The sequence below is a fragment of the Penicillium antarcticum genome (assembly GCF_028974205.1).
Source record: "Penicillium antarcticum strain IBT 31339 chromosome Unknown utg000003l_segment0_segment0, whole genome shotgun sequence".
Taxonomy (NCBI): domain Eukaryota; kingdom Fungi; phylum Ascomycota; class Eurotiomycetes; order Eurotiales; family Aspergillaceae; genus Penicillium; species Penicillium antarcticum.
The window spans coordinates 1,157,959-1,178,977 of record NW_026695301.1 but is presented as its reverse complement, the minus strand read 5'-3'; the positions used below and the strand labels follow the sequence as shown (position 1 = coordinate 1,178,977).

The 21,019-nt window shown below is 50.8% G+C and overlaps 10 protein-coding genes across 10 annotated transcripts; 4 read left to right on the top strand and 6 right to left on the bottom strand.

The window, feature by feature from the left end:
• Window positions 1-115: 115 nt before the first annotated feature.
• Window positions 116-2,039, top strand: N7508_003154 (CCCH zinc finger protein; the record flags this gene model as incomplete). Its single annotated transcript, XM_058461220.1, has 2 exons — window positions 116-1,867; window positions 1,935-2,039. 2 exons carry the CDS (start codon window positions 116-118, stop codon window positions 2,037-2,039), a joined length of 1,857 nt encoding a protein of 618 aa, XP_058321797.1.
• Window positions 2,040-2,708: 669 nt separating this feature from the next.
• On the top strand, window positions 2,709-3,401 carry N7508_003153 (GPI anchored serine-threonine rich family protein; the record flags this gene model as incomplete). The annotated part of the gene is made up of 1 exon (XM_058461219.1): window positions 2,709-3,401. One exon carries the CDS (start codon window positions 2,709-2,711, stop codon window positions 3,399-3,401), a length of 693 nt encoding a protein of 230 aa, XP_058321796.1.
• A 1,833-nt stretch (window positions 3,402-5,234) lies between these two features.
• Window positions 5,235-6,431, top strand: N7508_003152 (uncharacterized protein; the record flags this gene model as incomplete). The annotated part of the gene is made up of 3 exons (XM_058461218.1): window positions 5,235-5,489; window positions 5,555-5,853; window positions 5,936-6,431. The coding sequence occupies 3 exons, from the start codon at window positions 5,235-5,237 to the stop codon at window positions 6,429-6,431; spliced, it is 1,050 nt and encodes a 349-aa protein (XP_058321795.1).
• Window positions 6,432-7,087: 656 nt separating this feature from the next.
• Window positions 7,088-8,319, bottom strand: N7508_003151 (uncharacterized protein; the record flags this gene model as incomplete). Its single annotated transcript, XM_058461217.1, has 2 exons — window positions 7,088-8,105; window positions 8,162-8,319. The coding sequence occupies 2 exons, from the start codon at window positions 8,317-8,319 to the stop codon at window positions 7,088-7,090; spliced, it is 1,176 nt and encodes a 391-aa protein (XP_058321794.1).
• Window positions 8,320-8,514: 195 nt separating this feature from the next.
• Window positions 8,515-8,724, bottom strand: N7508_003150 (uncharacterized protein; the record flags this gene model as incomplete). The annotated part of the gene is given in 2 exon segments (XM_058461216.1): window positions 8,515-8,650; window positions 8,666-8,724. 2 exon segments carry the CDS (start codon window positions 8,722-8,724, stop codon window positions 8,515-8,517), a joined length of 195 nt encoding a protein of 64 aa, XP_058321793.1.
• A 596-nt stretch (window positions 8,725-9,320) lies between these two features.
• On the bottom strand, window positions 9,321-10,268 carry N7508_003149 (uncharacterized protein; the record flags this gene model as incomplete). Its single annotated transcript, XM_058461215.1, has 2 exons — window positions 9,321-9,863; window positions 9,918-10,268. The coding sequence occupies 2 exons, from the start codon at window positions 10,266-10,268 to the stop codon at window positions 9,321-9,323; spliced, it is 894 nt and encodes a 297-aa protein (XP_058321792.1).
• Window positions 10,269-10,809: 541 nt separating this feature from the next.
• nop12 (rRNA-processing protein NOP12) lies at window positions 10,810-12,440 on the bottom strand (the record flags this gene model as incomplete). The annotated part of the gene is made up of 2 exons (XM_058461214.1): window positions 10,810-12,270; window positions 12,324-12,440. 2 exons carry the CDS (start codon window positions 12,438-12,440, stop codon window positions 10,810-10,812), a joined length of 1,578 nt encoding a protein of 525 aa, XP_058321791.1.
• A 1,340-nt stretch (window positions 12,441-13,780) lies between these two features.
• Window positions 13,781-16,059, top strand: N7508_003147 (uncharacterized protein; the record flags this gene model as incomplete). Its single annotated transcript, XM_058461213.1, has 4 exons — window positions 13,781-14,648; window positions 14,699-14,768; window positions 14,815-15,301; window positions 15,355-16,059. 4 exons carry the CDS (start codon window positions 13,781-13,783, stop codon window positions 16,057-16,059), a joined length of 2,130 nt encoding a protein of 709 aa, XP_058321790.1.
• An 868-nt stretch (window positions 16,060-16,927) lies between these two features.
• Window positions 16,928-17,779, bottom strand: N7508_003146 (Short-chain dehydrogenase/reductase SDR; the record flags this gene model as incomplete). Its single annotated transcript, XM_058461212.1, has 3 exons — window positions 16,928-17,099; window positions 17,160-17,697; window positions 17,746-17,779. The coding sequence occupies 3 exons, from the start codon at window positions 17,777-17,779 to the stop codon at window positions 16,928-16,930; spliced, it is 744 nt and encodes a 247-aa protein (XP_058321789.1).
• A 538-nt stretch (window positions 17,780-18,317) lies between these two features.
• N7508_003145 (RNA-processing protein PTA1) lies at window positions 18,318-20,959 on the bottom strand (the record flags this gene model as incomplete). Its single annotated transcript, XM_058461211.1, has 8 exons — window positions 18,318-18,457; window positions 18,517-18,587; window positions 18,637-19,478; window positions 19,531-19,879; window positions 19,929-20,132; window positions 20,188-20,318; window positions 20,371-20,536; window positions 20,628-20,959. 8 exons carry the CDS (start codon window positions 20,957-20,959, stop codon window positions 18,318-18,320), a joined length of 2,235 nt encoding a protein of 744 aa, XP_058321788.1.
• Window positions 20,960-21,019: the final 60 nt, after the last annotated feature.

Sequence of the window (21,019 nt, the reverse complement as noted above, 5' to 3'; positions counted from 1 at the left end):
TGGGGAACCACGTGACCGCCTTCAAAAGCTTCCATCGCAACTTCTCTCGACTTTTTATTTCCACGCGCATTCTCAGATTGCGCTGGGACCTCTGGAAGGTCTTCAGACTTTCAACATGACTTCTCAGGGGTTTTCATTTCCACCCCCTCCGCCACCACCACCGGCAGCCCAGCCTGCTTATCCGCAGGGACAGCATGGGCATGGACAACAACAGCATGTGCAGAACTGGGGACGAGGAGGTCATCGAGGCCGCGGAAGAGGACAAGGACATGGGAACCGAGGCCGTGGAGGGCATTACCAGGAAGGAGGACGACCGTCATATCCTAATACGGGCTACAGCTATCCATCCAACTACGCCTATCCAGCACCATCCGTTCCTACATCAGCATACATGCCTCCCCCGCCATATCCTGGGCAATCGCAAGGTTTTCAAAATCATCAAAACCAGCCCGCATACCCCCCACAATTTCCGCAGACACCAGGTTCCTACCAGCAACTACCTTACAACACGCCGAACATGCCTCAGCCCTATCCTCCGACTCCAACGTATATGACTGGTCTTCCAACGCCTCCCCACGGCACTTCAGCTAACCCAGCAATAATGGGCTGGGGTGCTGAAGTACCGGGCCACGCAGCATATATGCCAGCTCAGCCCCACGCACGAGGCCCGCGCCCTCCCCATGCACACAACGGGCATAATGGACACAACGGACACAGCGGACCCAAGCTGAAACAAAACCATAAGCGTGATCACTCCTCCGCATTCAGCAAACACACCGCACCTCGAACCCCCGCAGCGCCCGCCGTCCCAAGTTTCGGAAACCCTCTTCCATCCAAGCCACCACCAGCAGCAGATGCGAATGGCAATAATCGCAAACAGAAGAAGAGAAAGCGGAAGCACAATCAGCTAGGCTTGACCCCCAAGACTGAGGACCATGAATCCAGCGAGGACGACGAGGAAGCGGACGAGGAATCCAAGCTAGCAACAGGGGAATCAGACGCCGCACCCCTTCAATTTTCCTATAGAGGTCAGACAGCTACGCTACAAACGCCATCGGAGATTGCCGCTTGGATCGCAGAAAGAAAGAAGAAGTTCCCGACCAAGGCTCGGGTTGAAGAAAAGCAGAAGGTTGCGGACGAGGCAAAGGCTACTCGTGAAGCTGCCCGTCAGCTAAAGTGCAATGAGCAGCAGGCGAAGCGAAACGCCGATCGCAAGCCCAGTGACAGTAATACAGAATCGCCTAATAGGGCGGACAATCAGCGTAGGGCTGACAAGATCCAGCGCAACCTGGATCGGGAGCAGAAGCGGATCGCCAAAGCAATTGCCGAGGCCGAGGCAGCTCGTCTTCGGTTCGAAGCGCTGCAGAAGGAGGCACTGAGTTTGAGTTCAGCGGCTCAGGAGGGTTCGGACATCAAAACGGAGCCGCATGATTTGCCTCCAATCTCGAATGAGCCTCCAAATGAGCCTCGTATCTCAGAGTCTCCATTGGAGGCCCACCCAACAGTGGATGCGGATGTTTCAGATCCAATCATTGAAATCGAAAATCCTTTAGATGGCGATGGCGATGGCGCCGATGACATGGACATTTCCGGCAGCGACTGGACCTCATCGAGTGGTTCAGAAGCTGATTCAAATTCCGAATCCGACAGCGACTCGGCGCCAGAGCAGGTTAGCTCACGTCGCACTGGCCCCGAGAAAGTGGCGCCGCCGCCCCGTGAAGGGAAGAAGACCACCTGCCGGTACTTTGCGCGAACCGGGCAGTGTAACCGCGGCGACCAATGCAAATTCCTTCACGAGACAACTGAACGAGGGCCGAAACCCAAGGCTGAAAAGAAGGACAAAGGACGCAAGGGACTATACCAAGCCGTGAGTATTTTACTTTTTCTGTTTTGTTTCTGGTGTGGTTTTGATAGAAATTCTAACATAAGCATAGCTCCTGGACCGACAAAAACAAGACGAAGACCACCGAGCTATGGAAGTGATCTCCTGGCTTGGACAGAACAATATGCTTGCGCCTCCCGATACCCAACCGCACTGAATATACGCAAGGACTAAACCCGAGAAGTCGGGGGTTTGGTCTGATTTGGAACTTGTACAATTAGCCGAACATGAGTCGCGTGGCCCTGCAGGTCACATTCAGTTCATAATCCCTCCCAGGATGGTCGCCCCCAAATCCTCGTTTTCTGTTCTTCGTATTCGCCCAATCATAAAGATGACAGCCTCCGGCTAAAATTAGTGCTATCTCGGACAAGTCCTTCCAAATCTTGGGGCGTTTTTAGCGCGAAAGAAAGAGGAATTGTAGCCGAAGTAAGCCGACGGTGGGGACTTGCACCAGTCAACGGACGAGATTCCCTGCCAAGCGAGGAAATCAAAGCCGTTAATGGCCACAGACAGGCAAAAGCTCGTGGGTCTCCGCCACGAGAGTTGCAATCGCAGCCAATCGCTGTACCTTGCATTTGGCGCTATTTGTTTTCTTGACTCTTTCGGGCATTGGAAGTCCCTTAGTCTCCAGCTAACAAACCATGGACTCTCTTATAGCACTCACCTCCGCTTGCGCCTCATTTTCGGCTCGTTCTTCCATTTGCCTCTTATAAACTTCGCCTTCCCTTCTTTTAAGGCTTGACTTTTCTATCTCTTCAGTCGTTCTGCATCTATATATCTGCATATCTGCACATCTTACCTTCCCGTCTTTACATTTCCCACCAAGATGCGTTTCTTCACTTCCTTCGCTGTCGTCGCCCTGGCCGCCATTGCCTCTGCTTCCAGCACTGCCAACTCCTTCAACATTCCCACCAATGGCTACACCTTCAAGGTCGGCGAGTCCACCACTCTGACCTGGACCCCAACCACCAGCGGCACCGTCACTCTGCGCCTGCAATGGGGAGCCGTGACCACCGCCAACTCTGGCAGTGTCCTCGCCTCCAACATCGCCAACGACGGCAGCTACACCTGGGATGTTCCCTCCAGTCTGGCCGCCCAGCCCGACTACACCATTGAGATCATCTCCGACGTCGACACCTCCGACTACAACTTCCTGCCTCGCTTCACCGTCGAGGGTTCGACCGTCTCTGTCTCTACCTCCACCGCCAGCAAGACCTCCAGCACCTCGTCTGAGTCCACCAGTTCCGCCACCCCTACCACCACCATGACCACCGAGTCTTCCAGCTCCGCCTCGACCAGCTCCAGCTCCCAGACCACTATGGCCACCTCCAGCTCGGCTGCCAGCACCTCCGCTTCCACCACCGACTCCTCCAGCTCCAGCTCCAGCACTGCCTCCACCAGCTCCGCCGCTAGCTCCTCGGCCTCCGAGTCCGCTGTGCCTACCACCAACGCCGGTGTCGCCAACCGCGTCTCTGGTGGCCTCCTGGCCGTCGTCGCCGGTGCCATCGCCATGCTGTAAATTGACCATGACCATGTCTCGGCGCATTTAGCTGCCATCCATTGGTGATATTTTTTCTCTTTCTTGGTCGCTGTATCTGAAACAGATCAGCTCCCCCTTTGTTGCCCATACCCTTGGCGGTCATTGGCATATTGTACAAAAATACCACTCCCGATGACTGGTCAGGTTTGGGCTTATTGTGGTTATTATTTCTTTTTCACATTTATGTTATGCTTAGGCTAAGCGTGTTTTACGATAACTGTTTGGAATATCCCTTGAATCTACGAATAATTACTTCCCGTCCGATTTACCCCCTTTTTTCTTTGTGGATGTACCAACGAAAATGTATTTTATTTCCCGCGCTTTGGAGCCCTTTGACGTCCTTGAATTTAACTGCCGTGAACTGAGCGTTTTTCCCCTCTGATCGACAAGCGAGCGACGGTGGGACTCGGAGATAATCATTGGGATCGTCGTTGTCCACTTTTTTCGCTCCGGACAGCACATTAGGGTAGGGTGCTCGGTTATCCGGGACTTCCGCTCAATGCATTATACAGAGTAGTTTGTACTGTCCTTGCCGTACTGTTCAATGTAACAAGGGGGCCAGTAGCCTTTTCTCGGCAAGGGGCTAACCTTGGACTACTTGTCAGTGTTCAAGGCCAAGTTCTTGTAAATGAAGATCAGCCGGCTGTGGAGTTCAACGGCTTAGTGTCATCTCCCTTATATCTCTTCAGATAGGCAGGTGGATACGTGTTGACTGTAGTGTGTTTAGTCTGAATTTTATCTTTTGATCTTCTGCCGAGTCAATTCCCGGCTCAAGTTGGAATCTACTGTAGCCTGCAGATTCACCGACACGGAGTTATGAACACTGTCTCATTCATGTCTAGGGCTCTCCAAGACCCTGTGACTCAGCACATGACTTACTTCCCTCGATGAAATCCCAATCCCAATTCACTCCGATCGTTTCAGGCATATCAATTCAATATTGCAATATTACAAAACAGACTACCCAATCCATGTGTCTTCGATTTTTCGGTTCAATCCATGAGAATACGAGAACCAAGTCTAGGCATGCACACTACTGAACCCCCTAACCTCCAACCCCAGTCACTGCACATGTACAGTTCATACATGACATATCCACACCGCACAAACAGACCACACTACAAGCAGACATAGAAACGAAACCCAGAACCCCCAAGACAATATATGACCTCACAAATATCCCCGAACCCCATATAAAACCACCCCATCCCCATCCCACGCAAGGGCGATCGGAGTTCGCTCGTGTCAGAGCAAGGGCGCCCTGGCATCTTGCAGCACGCTATACATACACCAAGAACCACCCCCATAACCATCATGGAATCATCGAATCAAATGCATGGATTCCACCAGCTCTCTCTGATGCATCGCCCAAGGGTCTACAACATGTAGCTCGACCCTCGACTAGAACCCGACGAACACAAAGCCCGCTAAACAAAATATGACTACTCGCATGTACATGTGAGATATGCAGAAACTAGGTCCCTTTCTGCGATCTCAATGGCTCAGGCTTTACTTGTCAGCGATGACAGTTCTATTCGTTATGATCGACTGGCTTTCTTGGCTGCAGAATTGCGCCGCGCTTCCGAGTTTGCACTACTGTAGGAAGGACCGTAGGATGAAAATTCTATTGCATTAGGCTTTGATACGTACATACCCAGATGATGCTCTCTGGGATGTATAAAGAGGCCAGCGGATCCCACCCAAATCTGAGATCTTGACTCTAGCGGTGGACTCTTTGCATCGATCCGAGATCTGGTTGAGGATTCAAATTCAGATTCAGACACTGTATAGATCGTCTCTATATTGTTCACCATGCCATCCACCAGATTCCTCGTCGCATCAGCTGCGGCCCTCGCCGCCCTGTCCGGTCTGGCCAATGCCCAAACCAATATCACAGACAACGCCTGTGCCTCCTCGTCCGAGTATAGGAGGTGCAACTCGGACGTCTCGGGCAAATGGAGCTCGTGTATTCGTGATTGCCGCGGTGATGGCAATTGCATCGTTGATTGTGGTTGTACTTCTCATCAGAAGTATATCAATTGTATGGCCGAGACGTGCTGGAACCAGGTATATACCCACACCCATTCTTCCTCCCATCTACACCTGAAAGATCCGATGCTAATATACCTCAGGTCTACTCCTGCGAATACCAACTCTTCGTCCAGCAATACTTCGCCATCTGCCCCAGCGCCTCAGAGCCAATTCCCTTCTGGCCAGCCCCAGACAACGCACCGAACCGCTGTTCCTGCGATCTGGGCAAAGTCCTGAAAACGACGCTGTCTTCGCGCAATGATCAGGTACAGTGTATGCGCAAAGTCACTGATCAGATTACTTCCAATCCCACCGATCTATCGAATCTAAGCAATGGACTCGACATCGCGGGCCGGGCATCGGATTGTGCTTGCTGTGGTGCTAGTGCTAGTATCTCTGCGTATGTCACATCCACTCCCACCCAACCAAACCCTACCTCATCCATTTCCTCCAAACTAACAAAAAGTAAAAAAAAAAAACAGAGCCTACGAAATCTGCCCACACACAAAACCAACCCTAGCAGGCGCAGACCTCTGGCCAATCTTCTTCCCAGACTCCACAGAGAACAACTTGTACAACTCCATCCCAAATTGGAACTGGGCCTGGTCATCCTCAAGCTGCGACTCCCGACTGGACACCAACACGTGCCGGGACCTCGGATTTAGCGACGCAGACAAGTTCTACAAGCCCGGTGATTTCCCTGATAACGGGACGTCCACGCTGCATAATGTTGGCGGCACGGTTACCGCCCCGCCTAGTGGGACTGTTCTTACTTGGAGCCAGTCTAGTGCTACTTACACTGTTACTGCTACGGGGTATGATGAGAAGGCTGTTGCGAGTCAGAGTGAGTATCGGGCTACGGCGACTGAGACCGGGGATCATTTTGCTACGCAGACGGATAGTAATGGGGCTATTGGGGTGAGGCCTGTGGGTGTCTTCGCGGTTGTTTTTGTTTTGATGTTAGTTTTGGGGCTGTAATTGGGGGTTTGGGTTGATGGGGGATGTGGTTGGATTGATTACATTGGGATTGGGCTGGGTTATGGATGGGTTGGCGGTGGTGGTGCTAGGTGGTCCATTGATGTTTTATTGATATACTTGTGTTTATGTTCATGATTATGTTGAGGTGGTATGATGTGGGTATTTTGCATCTTATGATGAATGAACTGGATATAAATCTGGCTATACAATTATGTTAAATTAGAGGGAAATGCTAAATCTTCTTTTCATTGGATATGTCCTCCTTACAACGAGCTGGAAAACGAGTGTCTAGGCAGCTATGATGCTCAGATCAAGAGAATCGTTGTTGCAGCGAAGCAATAACAAGCCGTTTCTTCCCATGATATCCATCAGTGAACAGAGTGGCAGTGCAATATATGTACCTGAGTATCTTGCTGTGCCAGTGATTGATTGCTTGCAGTGTGTTTGCTACTTTGCAACTCTGAAAATAGAGTCCGAAAATATAGATTACGAGAGCAGATCGATGAATAGAAGTAAGAATGATATCAATTGAAAACTGCAAAGCAGCCCGAACGCCCCCAAACACCAACTGATGTTAATACCAGACGCTGAATCATAGTCTATCAAAGACACATAGGCTTGCAAGAGAGTAAGAAACGATAATCCACAAATCTACATCACCACGTCGGCACAACCCTCTTCAAAAACTTCATAAACTTAAAGAACCCAACCGCATACTCAACATTCCCAAGCGGATCAACAACCCTTTCAGGGAAAGCAATACCAGCCCCAAACAAACCAGGAACATCCGCACCACCAGTCTGATGGAAACGACCATTGCCATGATCAAACTCAATAGCAAGTGGCGCACCCTCCTTCTTCAACTGCGGCAATGGATCACGCGTATATCCCACAGCCTGAACAACGTAATCACAGCCCGGCATATGACGCTGATACATCTCCGCTTCGGCTTCACGTCCACCGCCGCAATCGATCTTGGTGACAACTTTGCCGGCTGGCGATGTTGCTAGCTTATCGTCTTCGAGTTGAGTGCGCGCGAATTCAGCGGCCATTCCTTTAAGTCCTGTGTTATCGCGGAGGATCCAGCCGTCTTTATATTCTGCGTAGCGGAGCGGGTGGCGCGTAAACCATTTCACTCGGAGGTTCGGGTGTGTTGTATTGTTTAGGTTGATTAAGTTGAGGAGGGCTAGGATGGCGCTGTGGGAAGCACCGACGACGGCTGTTGTGACGGGGATGTCAGCGCGGAGGTGTTTAGCCAACGCGCTTGGTTTCAGCACTAGGTCCAGATCCAGGCGTTGGAGGGTTGGGTCTTGGATTGGGAGGGGCACTGTCGTTGGGTGGGAACCTGTGCAGAGGATCAGGCGGGCTGTTTCGATTTGGAGATCTGCTGGATTGTCTTTTTGTGTGATGCGGATTGTCCAAGTTGGAGTGCCTGATCTTTCGCTTAGATTTGCTGCTGAGACGAAGCCCCGGCAGGCGTATACTTCGTCCATCTTTTGCAGGCCGTCTGTTAGGCCGCGGACCATGTCGGCTGCGTAGTGGAGGTGGCATGTTTTGTCTTGGTCTAGCTTTTCTAGGGCTGTAAAGGCGTTTGGGAGGCTTGTGTTTTCGATTGCCTTTTGGAAGGGCGTGGTTGCTTTTGCGTAGGCTTGGAATAGAGATACCTTGGTGTTGCTGGTGGTTTGTTTGTTAGTATACCCTTTTGTGGTCCGTGGTGGTCTGATACCAACCTAGGGACTTCGCGATAGTTCTTGTTGACTCTGCCGGCTTCGAAATATGGGTCGATCCATGCTATCGTGCCTAGTTGACGTTCCAGCAAGTTTCCGATGACAGCGACGCCGGCCGGGCCAGCTCCGACAACAACCGCGGCGCATTTTCGAGTAGCCATGTCGAGTAATGAGAGATCAGAGATTGGGAGAGAAAGAAAGTCAAGATAGTAAAATAAGTAAACAGATTTAATTCGATCTAAATAGAATATGGGTCGGCGATTGAAATGTATCGCCGACTCAATCGGCGATGAGGGGGAAGGGGTACAGAGCCAAGAACGGCCTTTCCGCAAAGAATGCGTCAGTGTTCACGATCATCATGGGTGCAGATAACGCAACCGGTGTCCAGTCGGGTCATCGCTAAGACGGGAATCATCATTCTCGTTGTCCAGTCCAAGGTCCCCAATAAACAGTGAACCCATAGCGTTGCGCAGCTCGAGGCGGTCAAATATACTGCGAGTTAGTTACTTCGTCACTGTAGTCCCAAGGTGACCATCGGAGACTGCTCTTAACCGGCCGAGAGCCATAGTCGAGGGAACGCTGGGCCCCACTGGGCTCGGGCTGTCGGCTGCGTCGTTCCATGTGCCGTGTCATGGCATCCAGGGCTGAAGAAGCGGTGATGGATACATCATTGGGATGTCTGTGAGGTTAGTATGAGTGACATGGTCACTGACATGACAGCTAGAGGAAAACAAGAGGAAATCAGGGGGACAAGAAAGAAAGCCGCCCGAGGGCGCCATTTGATTTTATACTGCGACTGTTTGGTGATCCGCTGGCCTTGGCGAAATTGCGTGCTCATGCTGGCCTGAGGAACAAGGCAACAACATATTGTCAGTGCTGCATTCATGAATACGGATTGAGAACCGGAATTATAGTAACTCCGAATGAGCGGATTACTAAGGATGAGCATAGCATAAATAGCAAGAAATAGCAAGTAATAAATGAGAGAGATTTCAATGCCCTCATTGGCTGAGCAAGTTACGGAAGACAGCAAGTTCCAACACATATGTCACCTAGTTAACTAGAACCTCACTTTACCATGATTGTCAGTTGATATTCTGATTGTTAATTTGTTCAATGCCCTATACAAAAATACCATGTACATCTTTATCCAAATCAAATCTCAAACAGCCCAGAAAACCCTCACAGAAGCCCTCTCAACATGATTAGACCACCCCGGAAACCGAGCCCTAGCCCAAAGAGCAATAGAATCCCCAATCTCCAACTCACGCACCCCCCGTCCATCAAGCGTAAGCCTCCCCCGTCCAAGATCCCTCTCAGCTTCATCAGCCTCGGTCGACTCAGGTGGAATCCCATCCCGATAATCCCAAACAATCTCAACATGCTGCATCTCCCCAACATGAGCACCATTAACCTGCAACTTATTACCGCGCGGGAGAAGGAGCGCATCAGCCTCGGTGTAATGTTTCCGCTTCTGACCACCCTCGTTGTCAAGTATTGCTTGCTCTTCGCCGTTGATATACATCTTTCGCTCGTGCGCAGCCTTGATAACTTCCGTATCGAACCATGTCCATGAGAATTGGTACATGTTCTCGCGGCGTCGGCCGCCACCTTGGTCGCGGGATGAGAGTTTGAAGATTATCTTGCGACAGGGGTGGGCACCGCGGTGGGGGAGGGGCTTTGGGGGTATGACTTTTCCTAGGCTCTGGGTGGAGTTGTTAGTATATGAGGTTGTTTACTGGGACAGGTGGAGACGTACGTTTCGATCGTAGCAAAGTGGTACTGTCTTGAGGAGGGTTTGATCACAGTCTTTTTGGACAACCTTCTGGTCTTGCATCTTGTGCTCCACGGAAGGCCAGTACTCGGCTGCGTCCACGATCATGTCGATTAGTTCTTCCGGTAGGCCTTTTGTGAGCTTCCATTGTAGTGTATATCGGACTTTGAGGACGTCCCATAGATTTGGGTAGAAGATCACTGATTCTGGCTCTGGTAGATCTTCGGCTGGGGCTTCTTCAGGATCGGAGCCGGAGTTGTTGGTCACGTTGTTTGGAAGATCTGGAGGCATGTGGTTGCGGCCCAGCTGCCCGCGGCGAAGGCCAAAAGGTAACATTGTGGCTTTCTAGGTTTTTGGATAGACTTGTAAATGATATAAGCTTTGGTGACACCTCGAAAAAGTGGTCTTAAGGTAGGTGTTCAGGCTACAACGCCACTGCAAGCCTGAGTCCTGGAGTACTGTAGACACCACTTAGACTTGGCCTGGTTGCCCGGAAGTATTCTTTTGTTCTGTACCACCCGACTCCGGTCTGGTTATGTCTTCGTGTGGAATATGGTGTCGGTGTGAGTAGATAGGGTTCGCTTCTCCCCGCATACAAGTGAAGTGCAGTTGAAAACACGACGGCTCCGTTGGAATTGTGGAGCAGGTGAGGATAGCTCGTTGAAGGATTAGAAGTACTGTACTTCGCGTTCGAGTATGTCGAGGTGAAAGTTAAGAAGGAGTCAGTGATCGATTACATTGTTGACATGACGTCAGTTCTAAATTGGCCCCAGCAGGTATCAAACGTGAACTCGTAGAATATACAGTGCTCTCGAATTTTGTAAGATATATTCAAATGCCCTTCAAAACGCCATAAAGATACAGTTCTCGCCCGATTTTAGTTCCTTCTGCCACCAGCAGCCTTGTATGCCGCAGCCCGCTTCATGCTTCGGTTATTTTTCTTGGCCTTGGAACCACGGCTCTTGCCCTTCATCTTTAGGGTTGATGATCCCTCGGTAGCACGGTGACCCTCGAACACAAAGGAGTTACCAGAAATGGTGCTGTTTGCCTCGGCATTGACCTTAGCGGCACCGGCACGGCCCAGTAGCCTGCCAGCACGTCCCTGCAGGGTCTTCTTCGCTTCATCGGCACGAGAGTTCTTCGCACCAGGAGCAGAGGACTCGCGCTTCTTGGCCACCTTACGGGCACGGGTCACGCGGAGCTTACGGGGAAGCATGGGTGGGAAGTTCTTCTCGTTCAACAGAAGTGCCTCCTCGACACTGTTTCCATCGTAGAACTGAACGTATGCGAAGCCCTTGCCGACACGGGTGGTGCTGTCGCGAATAACCCGGACAAACTCAACGTTCTTCTTGAGGGTCTTCTTGTCCTTGCCTCCGATGTGGGTGTTGAAAATGCGCCAGAGACCTTCTTCAACATCGGCGGGCGCGCGAACCTTCTTCTTCTTGCCGGTCTTCTCATCTTCCTCGGGTGTCTCGCTGTCAATGAAAGAAAGGTTGCCCACGAAGACACAGCGCTTGTTGTCAATCTCAGCAGGATGCGCAAGACTGTCCACCCGCAGGTGGCGGTCCAGAACAATCGAGCCGTTCAGGGCAGCAGGGGCTTTGCGTGCGGCTTGAAGTGTGGAGAAGACGGCATAGGCGTTGGTACTAGGGGTGGTTTCGTCGAGGATCTCGCGCTTGGCGAAAGAAGCACGCTTGGGGATACCACCACCACTGGCAAAGGCAACGGAGCGGAAACGAATCGACTCGACCTTGTGGGGGCCGCTGGATTCGGGGAGCGTTGAGCAGAAGGAAGCCAGATGACGGAGAAGGGTCTTCTTGGCGGTCTTGGACTTGATAGCCTGGGTGGAAACGTTGCCCAAGAAGACTGTGCGGTTAGACTTCTCGACCTCGCTGGAGGGAGTGGGACCAGCCAAGCTCTCGTGCACGGGAGCGGGACCACTGTCTTCCTCTTCGTCGCTGTCCTCGGATCCTGGTTCCTTGTCGGAGCCGGCGCTTTCAGCTGCTTCAGCTTCCTCTGATTCGGACTCGGCTTCAGTCTGCTTTTGGCGCTTGGCGTGTTCGGATTTTCTCTTCTCTTCATCCTTCTTCTCCTCCTTTGCGATGCGGCGCATGTATGTCTCCTCAAGATCTTCTGCGGCGGCACCTCGCTTGCGCTTGCGGTTCTGGGTATCTGTAGGCTGTTCCTCTGTGGACTCAGATTCGCTCTCCTCCGGGGCATCATCCATCTCTTCGTCGTCCGATGCGGCGGATAGATCGTCTTCGTCGGCATCCTCTTCAGTCTTCTTCTTTTGGTAAGGCTCAGCGTACTTCACTGTAGGAGCTTGCACAGGTCCAGCCTAATAATTGTCAGTCACATATTCTGCAATTAAACACTCAGATATCAACATACACTTGATGCGAAAAGTGAGGACAATGTTGGGTCCAGAGCAGCAGCACCTCCGAAAGGAAGACCGGCAGCCTTGGGCTTGTCGTCCATCTTGGGCTGGGACTTTGACTTTTTTCCCATCTTGAAATCTGGTGGAATTGGTGATACCAAAGGAGACGTGGAGTTGATCTCTATCGACTTTTTTTTTTCTGCTTATCGGGTCTTGGCGCGGGAAGCTGCTTATCACATGACATGTATAGAGTCGGTGTGAATATCAAATGCAAATGGGAGAAACGGGATAAATTGGAATTTGGCTAAATTGGCTAGAGATGCATAAGGATCTTCTCTGCATGCGTTGTTTGTTAGCATCCATTATATTGACTGCGATGTATGTACGTAGTAAATGATCGGAGGGTAAATGCTATGATTGAACTTTGACATGCACATACACATCAGACCACTATATTTCACCCACATACTCTTCTTCAATCTGATCTATCTACCTTACACACCAGCTATATACTTATGTTCTCAGCTCTGTCTACGTCAGATACTACTTCACGTGACTTGCTTTTTTCTTCGGGCGGTGAGTCTCGCACTCGCCGGAACGCGGCAGAACCCCGTCACTCGCTTCTGTTGCTGCACCCCATCATAGCGCTCTGCTGCTTTTCGCTGCTGAAACCCCCTCTTTTGCTCTGCTTTACCATCCCTGATCATTGCTTTGGTCCTGGTCAAGATCCTCCACAACACCTTCATGCCGTCCGTCCTCCTGCGATTCGGTACCCTCGTCTTGTCCTCCTAGCCGACCTCCCCTCGCCCTCCAGAGTCGGTCTGCTCAGGATTCGTCGAATCGAAAGCTTTCACAACATACAATAGTGGCGGTACGCGTGGACTTCTACTCAAGTTACCTCTCGCATCCCAGGAACGCGGTGATTTTGAGAATAGTGCTCGATCGCGAGCAGCTGTGCTCATCACCGGCGTCGGTTCCGGCGCATTGTTGAAACGGTACGTCGCTTGAGGTTTACATTAATGCCAGACTTTCATCTGGTCATTTCTGTGAGAAACTAAGGTCTCTACTGTCCTTGGAGTCAGTTTTGTCGGTACAGTCGCTTTGCGCGGCCTCCAGTTCCTACGCTGGGCGATTGTTTCCGACTCTGGGGGCGTCCGATGATCAATCTCCGCACCACCGCCTTCTGGAGGCGCTGACCTATCTTTCGCACCCACCCACCACTTTTTGCCCACCAACACTGTTGTCCACTGTTTCTGTGGAGTTGACATGGCAATTGAGCTAATCCAATCGTTGATCTCTCCAGAATTTCCATCCCAACACTATCTGGTGGATCGGTGACCGACCTTCCTCCCCTCACGCCAGCGGCGATTCTCAACCTCGCCGAAAGCAACATTAGTACCAATACCCTCCAATCTTCCTTCCTTCCACTCGTACTGTGCTTGCGCCAGCTCTACCCCATACAACCTTCTCAATGGAGGTGGCTGAGAGCAGAGAACAGGCCTCCGTTGGTCCGTCAACGGGGCCAGACTCCATGCCCAATGGAGATCGGAATCCCTTTCTAGACGACCCCCTCATGGACGACGATGGACGCTCAAGTAGTTTGAGTGAGATCGACGATGTCTCGGAGAATGAGCCCTCAGACTTCGAAGACCCGAGCAAATCGGACAAGCCAATGGAGAACGATTCGGAGGCGGAGACCGAGCGCATCGAGGATTCTCCTCACAATATCCGAAAGCGCGACATTGTGCTAAGTGCTGGCAGTGCCGGACCTAGTCCGAGCAAGCTCCACCAATCTACGACACTTGACGATGTCGACGACGAAGCGCCGGAGGACTCACCTAGTAAGCGACGTCCTTCTAAGAACAATGGCTTGGGCAGTGACATCCCCGACCTCGGTGATGTCGAGCTCCCAGACAGCATTAGCAAGAAGCGAAAACGCGTCGAGGCCGGTGATGAAACCGGCACTGAGGTGGGCGATGATGAACCTATGAAGAAGCGCCGAAGCTCAATCAAGAGCGACTTGAGCGACCCGATCGATGACGATACCCCCCTCTCCCCCGAGCCGCTCGAAGATCATATGGCGATCAACGATGATGACGCACCGGCTGATGATGCTCCCGAACTGGACCTCCCAGCCCCGCCTATGAAAAGCAAAAAGGGCAAAAAGGGTAAGCGGAAGGGAAGACGGGCCCAAGACGCAGATGAGGAGACGGAAACTGGTGGTGCCGATGCCACTGCAGAGGACGTCGCTGATGAGATTCTTGGAGAAGACGAAGAGCCTACGGAACGAGGCGATGAACCCGACGACGCGGAAGCAACGGTTCGAGCTGAAGAAGAGTGTATGTTTTCTCACAAGTCCTACGCAGCACGATTACTAACGCATGAACAGCTGTCAAAAAGATGTCTGCTCTGGATTCTCTGGCGACACTAGAGAAGGAATTTGCGACATTACGTGACAAGTAAGAAGCCGCCCTATTCCTGATATGTGGATGTTAACAAGCGCAGGATTTATGATGAACGGATATCTAAACTCAACCGAGAACTCGAGATGCTGACTGGTCCGAATCCGACACATCCCGAGTATCTGCGTCAGATCGAATGTGTGCAACGTTACCGGGATGCCAAGATCAAGTACGAGGGTAACTTGTATAAATACCGGATGAAGTCGTTGCTCAACAAGGGCCTGGCGGAACGGGCTCAGGCACACAGCACATACTTCCAACGAGTCCGAGATGTGCGCGAGAAGCATTCGAGTGACATCAGCAAGCAGTTCTATGCCATTCAGCATGATCGCTTCAAGACCGATGAACTCAGTCCGCATCATATCATCGCGTTCCCTACTCGTCGTTCACAGCAGATCGCGCACCAGACGGCATATAACCAGGAGGTTTCAATCATGGCTGGTGTTGCGAAGTATGTTGGCTTCCCCGCTGCTCCAAGCTTGTTGGGAGCACGCCCTACAGAACTTGATGACGACCTGGAAAAGATGGGGGTAAGTAACTTGTAGCTTTCAATTGATCAATTGCGAATGTTAACATTGTCTAGATTACTATCGAGTCTCGTGCCTCGGCTCCAAGGCATTCATCAGCGATGCCTGCCCGCACTGCTATATCTGCCATGTCTACGAATGCCTTCCGCGCTGCCGAAGAAGCGTTCCTAGAACAGACTCCCTGGGCAAATCCCCAGCATCCGATCCATCAGCAGCAGCAACAGCATCAACATCACCCCCAGCAACATCGACCTCAAGGTCGTACTTTTGAGTATCCGCAGCCATCGTCATATACCACCCCCGCCGCCCAAAAGCGAATGGTAGACATAAATGCACCAAATGGATCCGCATCCACCATCCCCGAAAATGCCTCTGCGGCCAACTCATCTGCCAACAATACCCCCTACGGCATGGAACAAGACCCGAGGCATCAAACACAAGGGCCTTTCCGTAACCCTGACTATGATGCTGACCACGGTAAATCTGGATTCCGCTCTTTAAGTTCCTCTCCATTGGATGTGCGCAAATCACAACCACACCTCCCCCACTCTCTTGAGCAGCGTTCTTCTGCTACCGACGTCCCCACGAACAACCATATCTTCTCTCCGCCTCCTGCGCGACAAGGCTTATTCCAGCCAGCGGGTCTCAAACGGGATATCTCCCCATCCCTCTCTTCCAAACCCGTTGATGCGGTACACTACCGCCCCCATCAGTCAGGAATTGCAACAGGCTCTAGCTCAAATCACATGCCGACCCGCTAAATGTTGTCCCCGACTTGTTATGATTGAATTACCAGCTCTCTTAATACCCAACCAACCTCCCCACCTTTTCTCTGCATCCTACGTACCTGATTTCTCCTTTCTGTGATAAGCCCTGTGTCTATTTTTACTCCCTGTTATTGCTACACCCACAAATGTATTTCGGCCATTACTCTTTCCGAACCGAAAGAAAGATGAGTTGCCTTTGTGTTTGCATGAATGGAATACCGGATCTCTTGTTTTCTACTTTCAGCAGCGTTCATATGTGGGAACCTCCACTTATCACTTACTTACCTTGGATTCATGGCCTATATCTGTCTGTATAGAACAGAATCTGGTTCGAGGTGCTTTATTGTTCTATCAAATGTGGTGTATGGGGTATGGATTTTTCTTATCTGTTGTTTCTGTTTTCTGGTCTCTTGGATAGAGGAATATCTCTTGCATTGGAGTCTCTTCTTTTCTCTTCCGTGTCTTACACTTCTTCTTGGTGTTGTGCTTGTTAGTGTACATACCACGGTTGTATTTGATTACCACAAATCTTCATGTCTCTTCTTGAATTAGGTCCTTTCTGTAGCTGTTTCGTCTTGGGAAAGTAGAAGCACATCACAGCTTGTTCTTGTAACCCCTTCCCTCTATGAATTCACGTCCACTCCCAACTTTATACACAAAATGCGTTGCTTAGGGCTATATTGAAGGAGGATAATTTGTGCTGTCATCAGAAAAGCAAACTACAGGGGGTCAAAATCGATACATCGGGATCGATACATTGACTGCAACAACCAAAGAAGAAAGGTTCTTCCACTTCTCATTCCTCAAATCTATATTCTGTACTATGCCGTTCTTTCTGCACAACACCATCTTTGACCCCCATCTACCACCCGATAATAGAATCATCATAACCCCAAAACTCCCCAGCCCCATTCTCCTTCGTCAACCCATCAACCTTAGCAATAATAACATTAACACTATCCTCAACCTCAACAGAAGCACCAGGATATCCGGCGGCCTTCGCAGCCTCATTTCCAGCGTCCGTCTTGACACCCCTACTAAGAATATCAGCCAACCCCCAAAGAAAACAATCAAAATGTATCCCAAACACATACCCAGGGTGAACAGACAAAGTAGCAATTCCCTCATGCTCATAATTAATCTTCCGAACAAACAAGTTCGCAGCAGCTTTACTGGCACCATAAGGCGCAAGAGCAAGCGGGATATTCCTGATACCACCAATCGTCCCCATCAAGCTACTCATCAAGACAAAGCGCGCAGACGATGACTTCTGCAATAAAGGCAGCGTAGCCTGGAATAGGCGGACAGGCCCGAGAGTGTTCACATCTAGGTGAGCCTGGATCTGTTCAATGGATGACTCGGCTACGGTGGTAAAGGCTTCCAAGTCGAAGATTCCTGCGTTGGCGATGACGACGTCGAGGCAGGTTATGCCTTTGCCGGAGAGGGTTTTCACTGCGTCGATGGCATCGGTGTTGGAGCTCGCATCGATTTTGACGGTTATCAATCGGCTGCTGTTCCCTGTTGGAAGGGTAGAGAGGGAGGTTGTCTCTGATGAGGTTGGGTTGCGGACTGCTGCGAGTATATTTACATTTTCGCGGGCGAGGTATTTTACGATGAGGGCACGGCCAATTCCTTTGGTTGTTTAGTATGGTTTGTGAGAGGGCTGGGTTTGCGTGATACCTTTGTTGGCGCCGGAGATGAGGATGGTAGACATGGTTTGGGTTGGTTTTGTTTAGGATGTAGCTTGTATGTTGACTTTACCCTGGTAATTGCCTCTTCTTATACTTCAATGCTTCGTACTTATGCACAATTTGATTGATTGAAGGATAATTGGTCACATCCCAGATCCTTCATCCTTCCAATTTCCAAGTATTTGTAATTATATCTGCAGTTCTATCGGATGTCATGCTATCCGGACAATAAGCACAGCAGCTTCTGAATACCGTGGAGGCCAAATAGAGCCATCAAGTTATTGAGATTACTCAGCATGCAAGAAGTGACAAAAGCTCCGAAGAGCACGATATCGAAACGAGAGAGCCAAAATGAAGTTAGGAAAGACAAACCGTTATGCTAGCATATCCACTGAGCTCATAAGAAACATGCATCGCAATAATGGCATAATAAAACACTGGCCAAGATACATGGCCGAAGATACAAAGCTGTCATATGTGAATGAATCGAAGTCGCCTTCCACCTAGCCCTCGATATCGAAACAGGATTGTAATATCCCGGATCATTAACGATTTAGTGAATTATTCCGCAGCTGAAGTGGGCAGGGTATCAGGCTGCGAAGGTGCGACCGATGACTCTTCGCCATTTGCAGTTGCTAGTACTGCACTGTCTGGCCGCCACTTCATAAGAACCTTCCTGGCGGCAGGTTGAGATTCCTCGTCTGTTGATATCACGTTAGATGGACCATGCCAATGGGTATTGAGTGGAGCTGGGACTTACAAGTCTTGTAGACATCCTCTATCGTATTCAAACACATCTCACGCGCTGGAATTCGGAACATGACCAAGTACCTTAAAAAATCAGTAAAGGGGACTTGATGACGGCGACGCAAAAACTCACATCAAAGCTTGAACGCAAAGGTTAACACGCTCGGGATCCTTGGCCAAGCTGGCCACCCGCTGAGTGATAGGAATGGTGATCTCAGGGACTTCACTGAGGAAGCGAACCAAGACCTTGATATCGCGAGAATCAAGATAAGCCAAGAAACCATCAAGAAGTCGAATAACCCAAGTATCATAATGCAAGGAAACAGTCGGCTGAGTCTCTTCCTCAGATCCGGCACGCTGATTAGCAGCACTCCTCATTTTGATCCGGTCATTGTACCACTCTTCATTAAGCCAAATAATTGCAATGTTGAGCCGTCCCCGGAAATCCTCAAGGATGTACCGATAGAGCGTCTCGCGAATCGACTCAGCAATGGTGCTTTGCCGGCGTCCAGCCGAGTCTGTCTTGCTGGCGTTGTCGTCTTCGAGGCCGGCGGGGGCGCGTGTAGCCAGGCGGGCAAGAAGAACGGTCCATGCGTCCCGGTCAAAGGTGCTTCCTGCGAGCCGGGCGAAACCGAGCTTCTGTTGGTTCTTGGCCGGAGGTGGATCTGACTCGGCGGCATTCAACATGCCAAATACGCGTGCAACGGCAGCGCGGCCAATCTCTGCGGCTTCTTCTTCGGTCAAGGGGGGTGGTTGAGGCAGAACGAATGGCCCCAAAGATACGAGGTCTGGCTGGAGATCGGCTACTTCTGCCGCAACGGCACTAGCTTCCTCGGAGATGGTGGATGCCGCATCCATGGGTTGATATTCGGGTTCGTAGTCATCGTCATCGTCGGCAGCTGCAGCTGCTTGCTGTTGATGTTGGCGCTGCATGTTTTGTTCCTTGGTGATTGTCTGCAACCGGGTGCGGATAGCCTGTAGCAATGTGAGTCGGTGGGCAATATATCATCCTTATAGCGCCGCTTACCTCAGTAGCCTGTGTGAGGGTCGAGTCGTGGACCTGCGTCAAGAGGGGCACGACGATCTTGAGTACCAAATCGAACGGAAGCTGCTTCACGTCAAAGGATGACAGTCCGATGTCTTCTGTGATGGTGAAAAGCTTATCAAAGCTTGCGGGTCCTGGTGCCATGGGGGGGATCTTGAGCATGGGGGGAGTCAAAGCATTAAGTCGCGCGCGCTTTGCGTTATCAAGACCATCAGTGGGCTCATTGGGCAACCCACGTTTGCGAGACGCATCATCAGGAGCCTCAAGACGTGACTGCATCAAGCGCTCGATGTACATCTGCATTTTACCAGACATGGGGTGGTTCGGGTTCCTAACTATGTTAATTTTATCCACGCTTCTCACTTGGATGAATACAATACCTTTTTAAGATATTGATAAGCAGAGCTCGTGCTGTCCTCTCCATGGACTTCACACTGACACGAACAGTCGGAGTGAAAGGAGGTCGAACGTGTTTTGAAGGATAGAATTCCAGAACTGCATTTACAATCTTATTGGCGATAGACTGACGAGTTCGGATGAGAGGTGCGAGGCAGTTTAATGTAGCATTTACAAGAAGAGCATCACTGCTTGTAGTTAGCACTACCATTGACATCCAGAATCACTATTCAGTTGTCATACCTGATCTCTTCTTGGAAAACACCAAGCAATCGGTCAAGCAGACCCGATGATTCAGCTTCTAGATTCGGAATTGATAGAAGAGCATGGCTACGAGGCACAACAGCTAAGGAGGTCTCGTTCTGTTCCGGTCGCTGGTATATAGTCAGCATCAGTTATAGGAAGCCTATAGATGGCAGAACATACTCTGGGGTCCGAGATCAAACCCGGAGTCTGCACTTGAACGACACGCTGTAGAAATTTGGCGCAGCAAATTCTAACGGGACATGGGAAGGAGTCCATTTGGCGGAAGATGACCTGCTTGATAGCATTCATAGTCTCCCATGTTTTGCTGTCATCGGGGTGGTTCACACTGCCATTGAGATGGTATTAGCATGATGATCATTTCGAAATTCGAGTGCGCTTCCGCGCCACCTTGAAGAGAAAAACTTATTTCGACATACATATGTCTGAATACAAGCGGGTATAAGCTAGCGGAGGTTTGCACTAAGCTCTGCAGTACCGCAGTGTCCTTCTCCGGCAGCTCAAGGATATCTCGAATTGTCTGCAAGACATTGGGAGCAAGCTGCTCCTTCTGGGCTACAGCAAGTACCGGACTAGCAAAGGTCTCAGCTAGGAAGTCTGCACCCCATCTTCGTAGCTCGAGTCGGGTATTAGCTCCAACGATGGGGAGGATGCCGTTCACGATCTGCGGGTAAAAGGCAGCGTCGCTGAGGACGAGGTTACGGGCAGCATTGAGCTGGGTGATCTGATCGGTGTCGGCAGGTTGAGCCATTATGGCTCTGGCGGGTGGGTGTCAGATATGCGACGCGGTCCAGGCCGAGACGGAGGACGG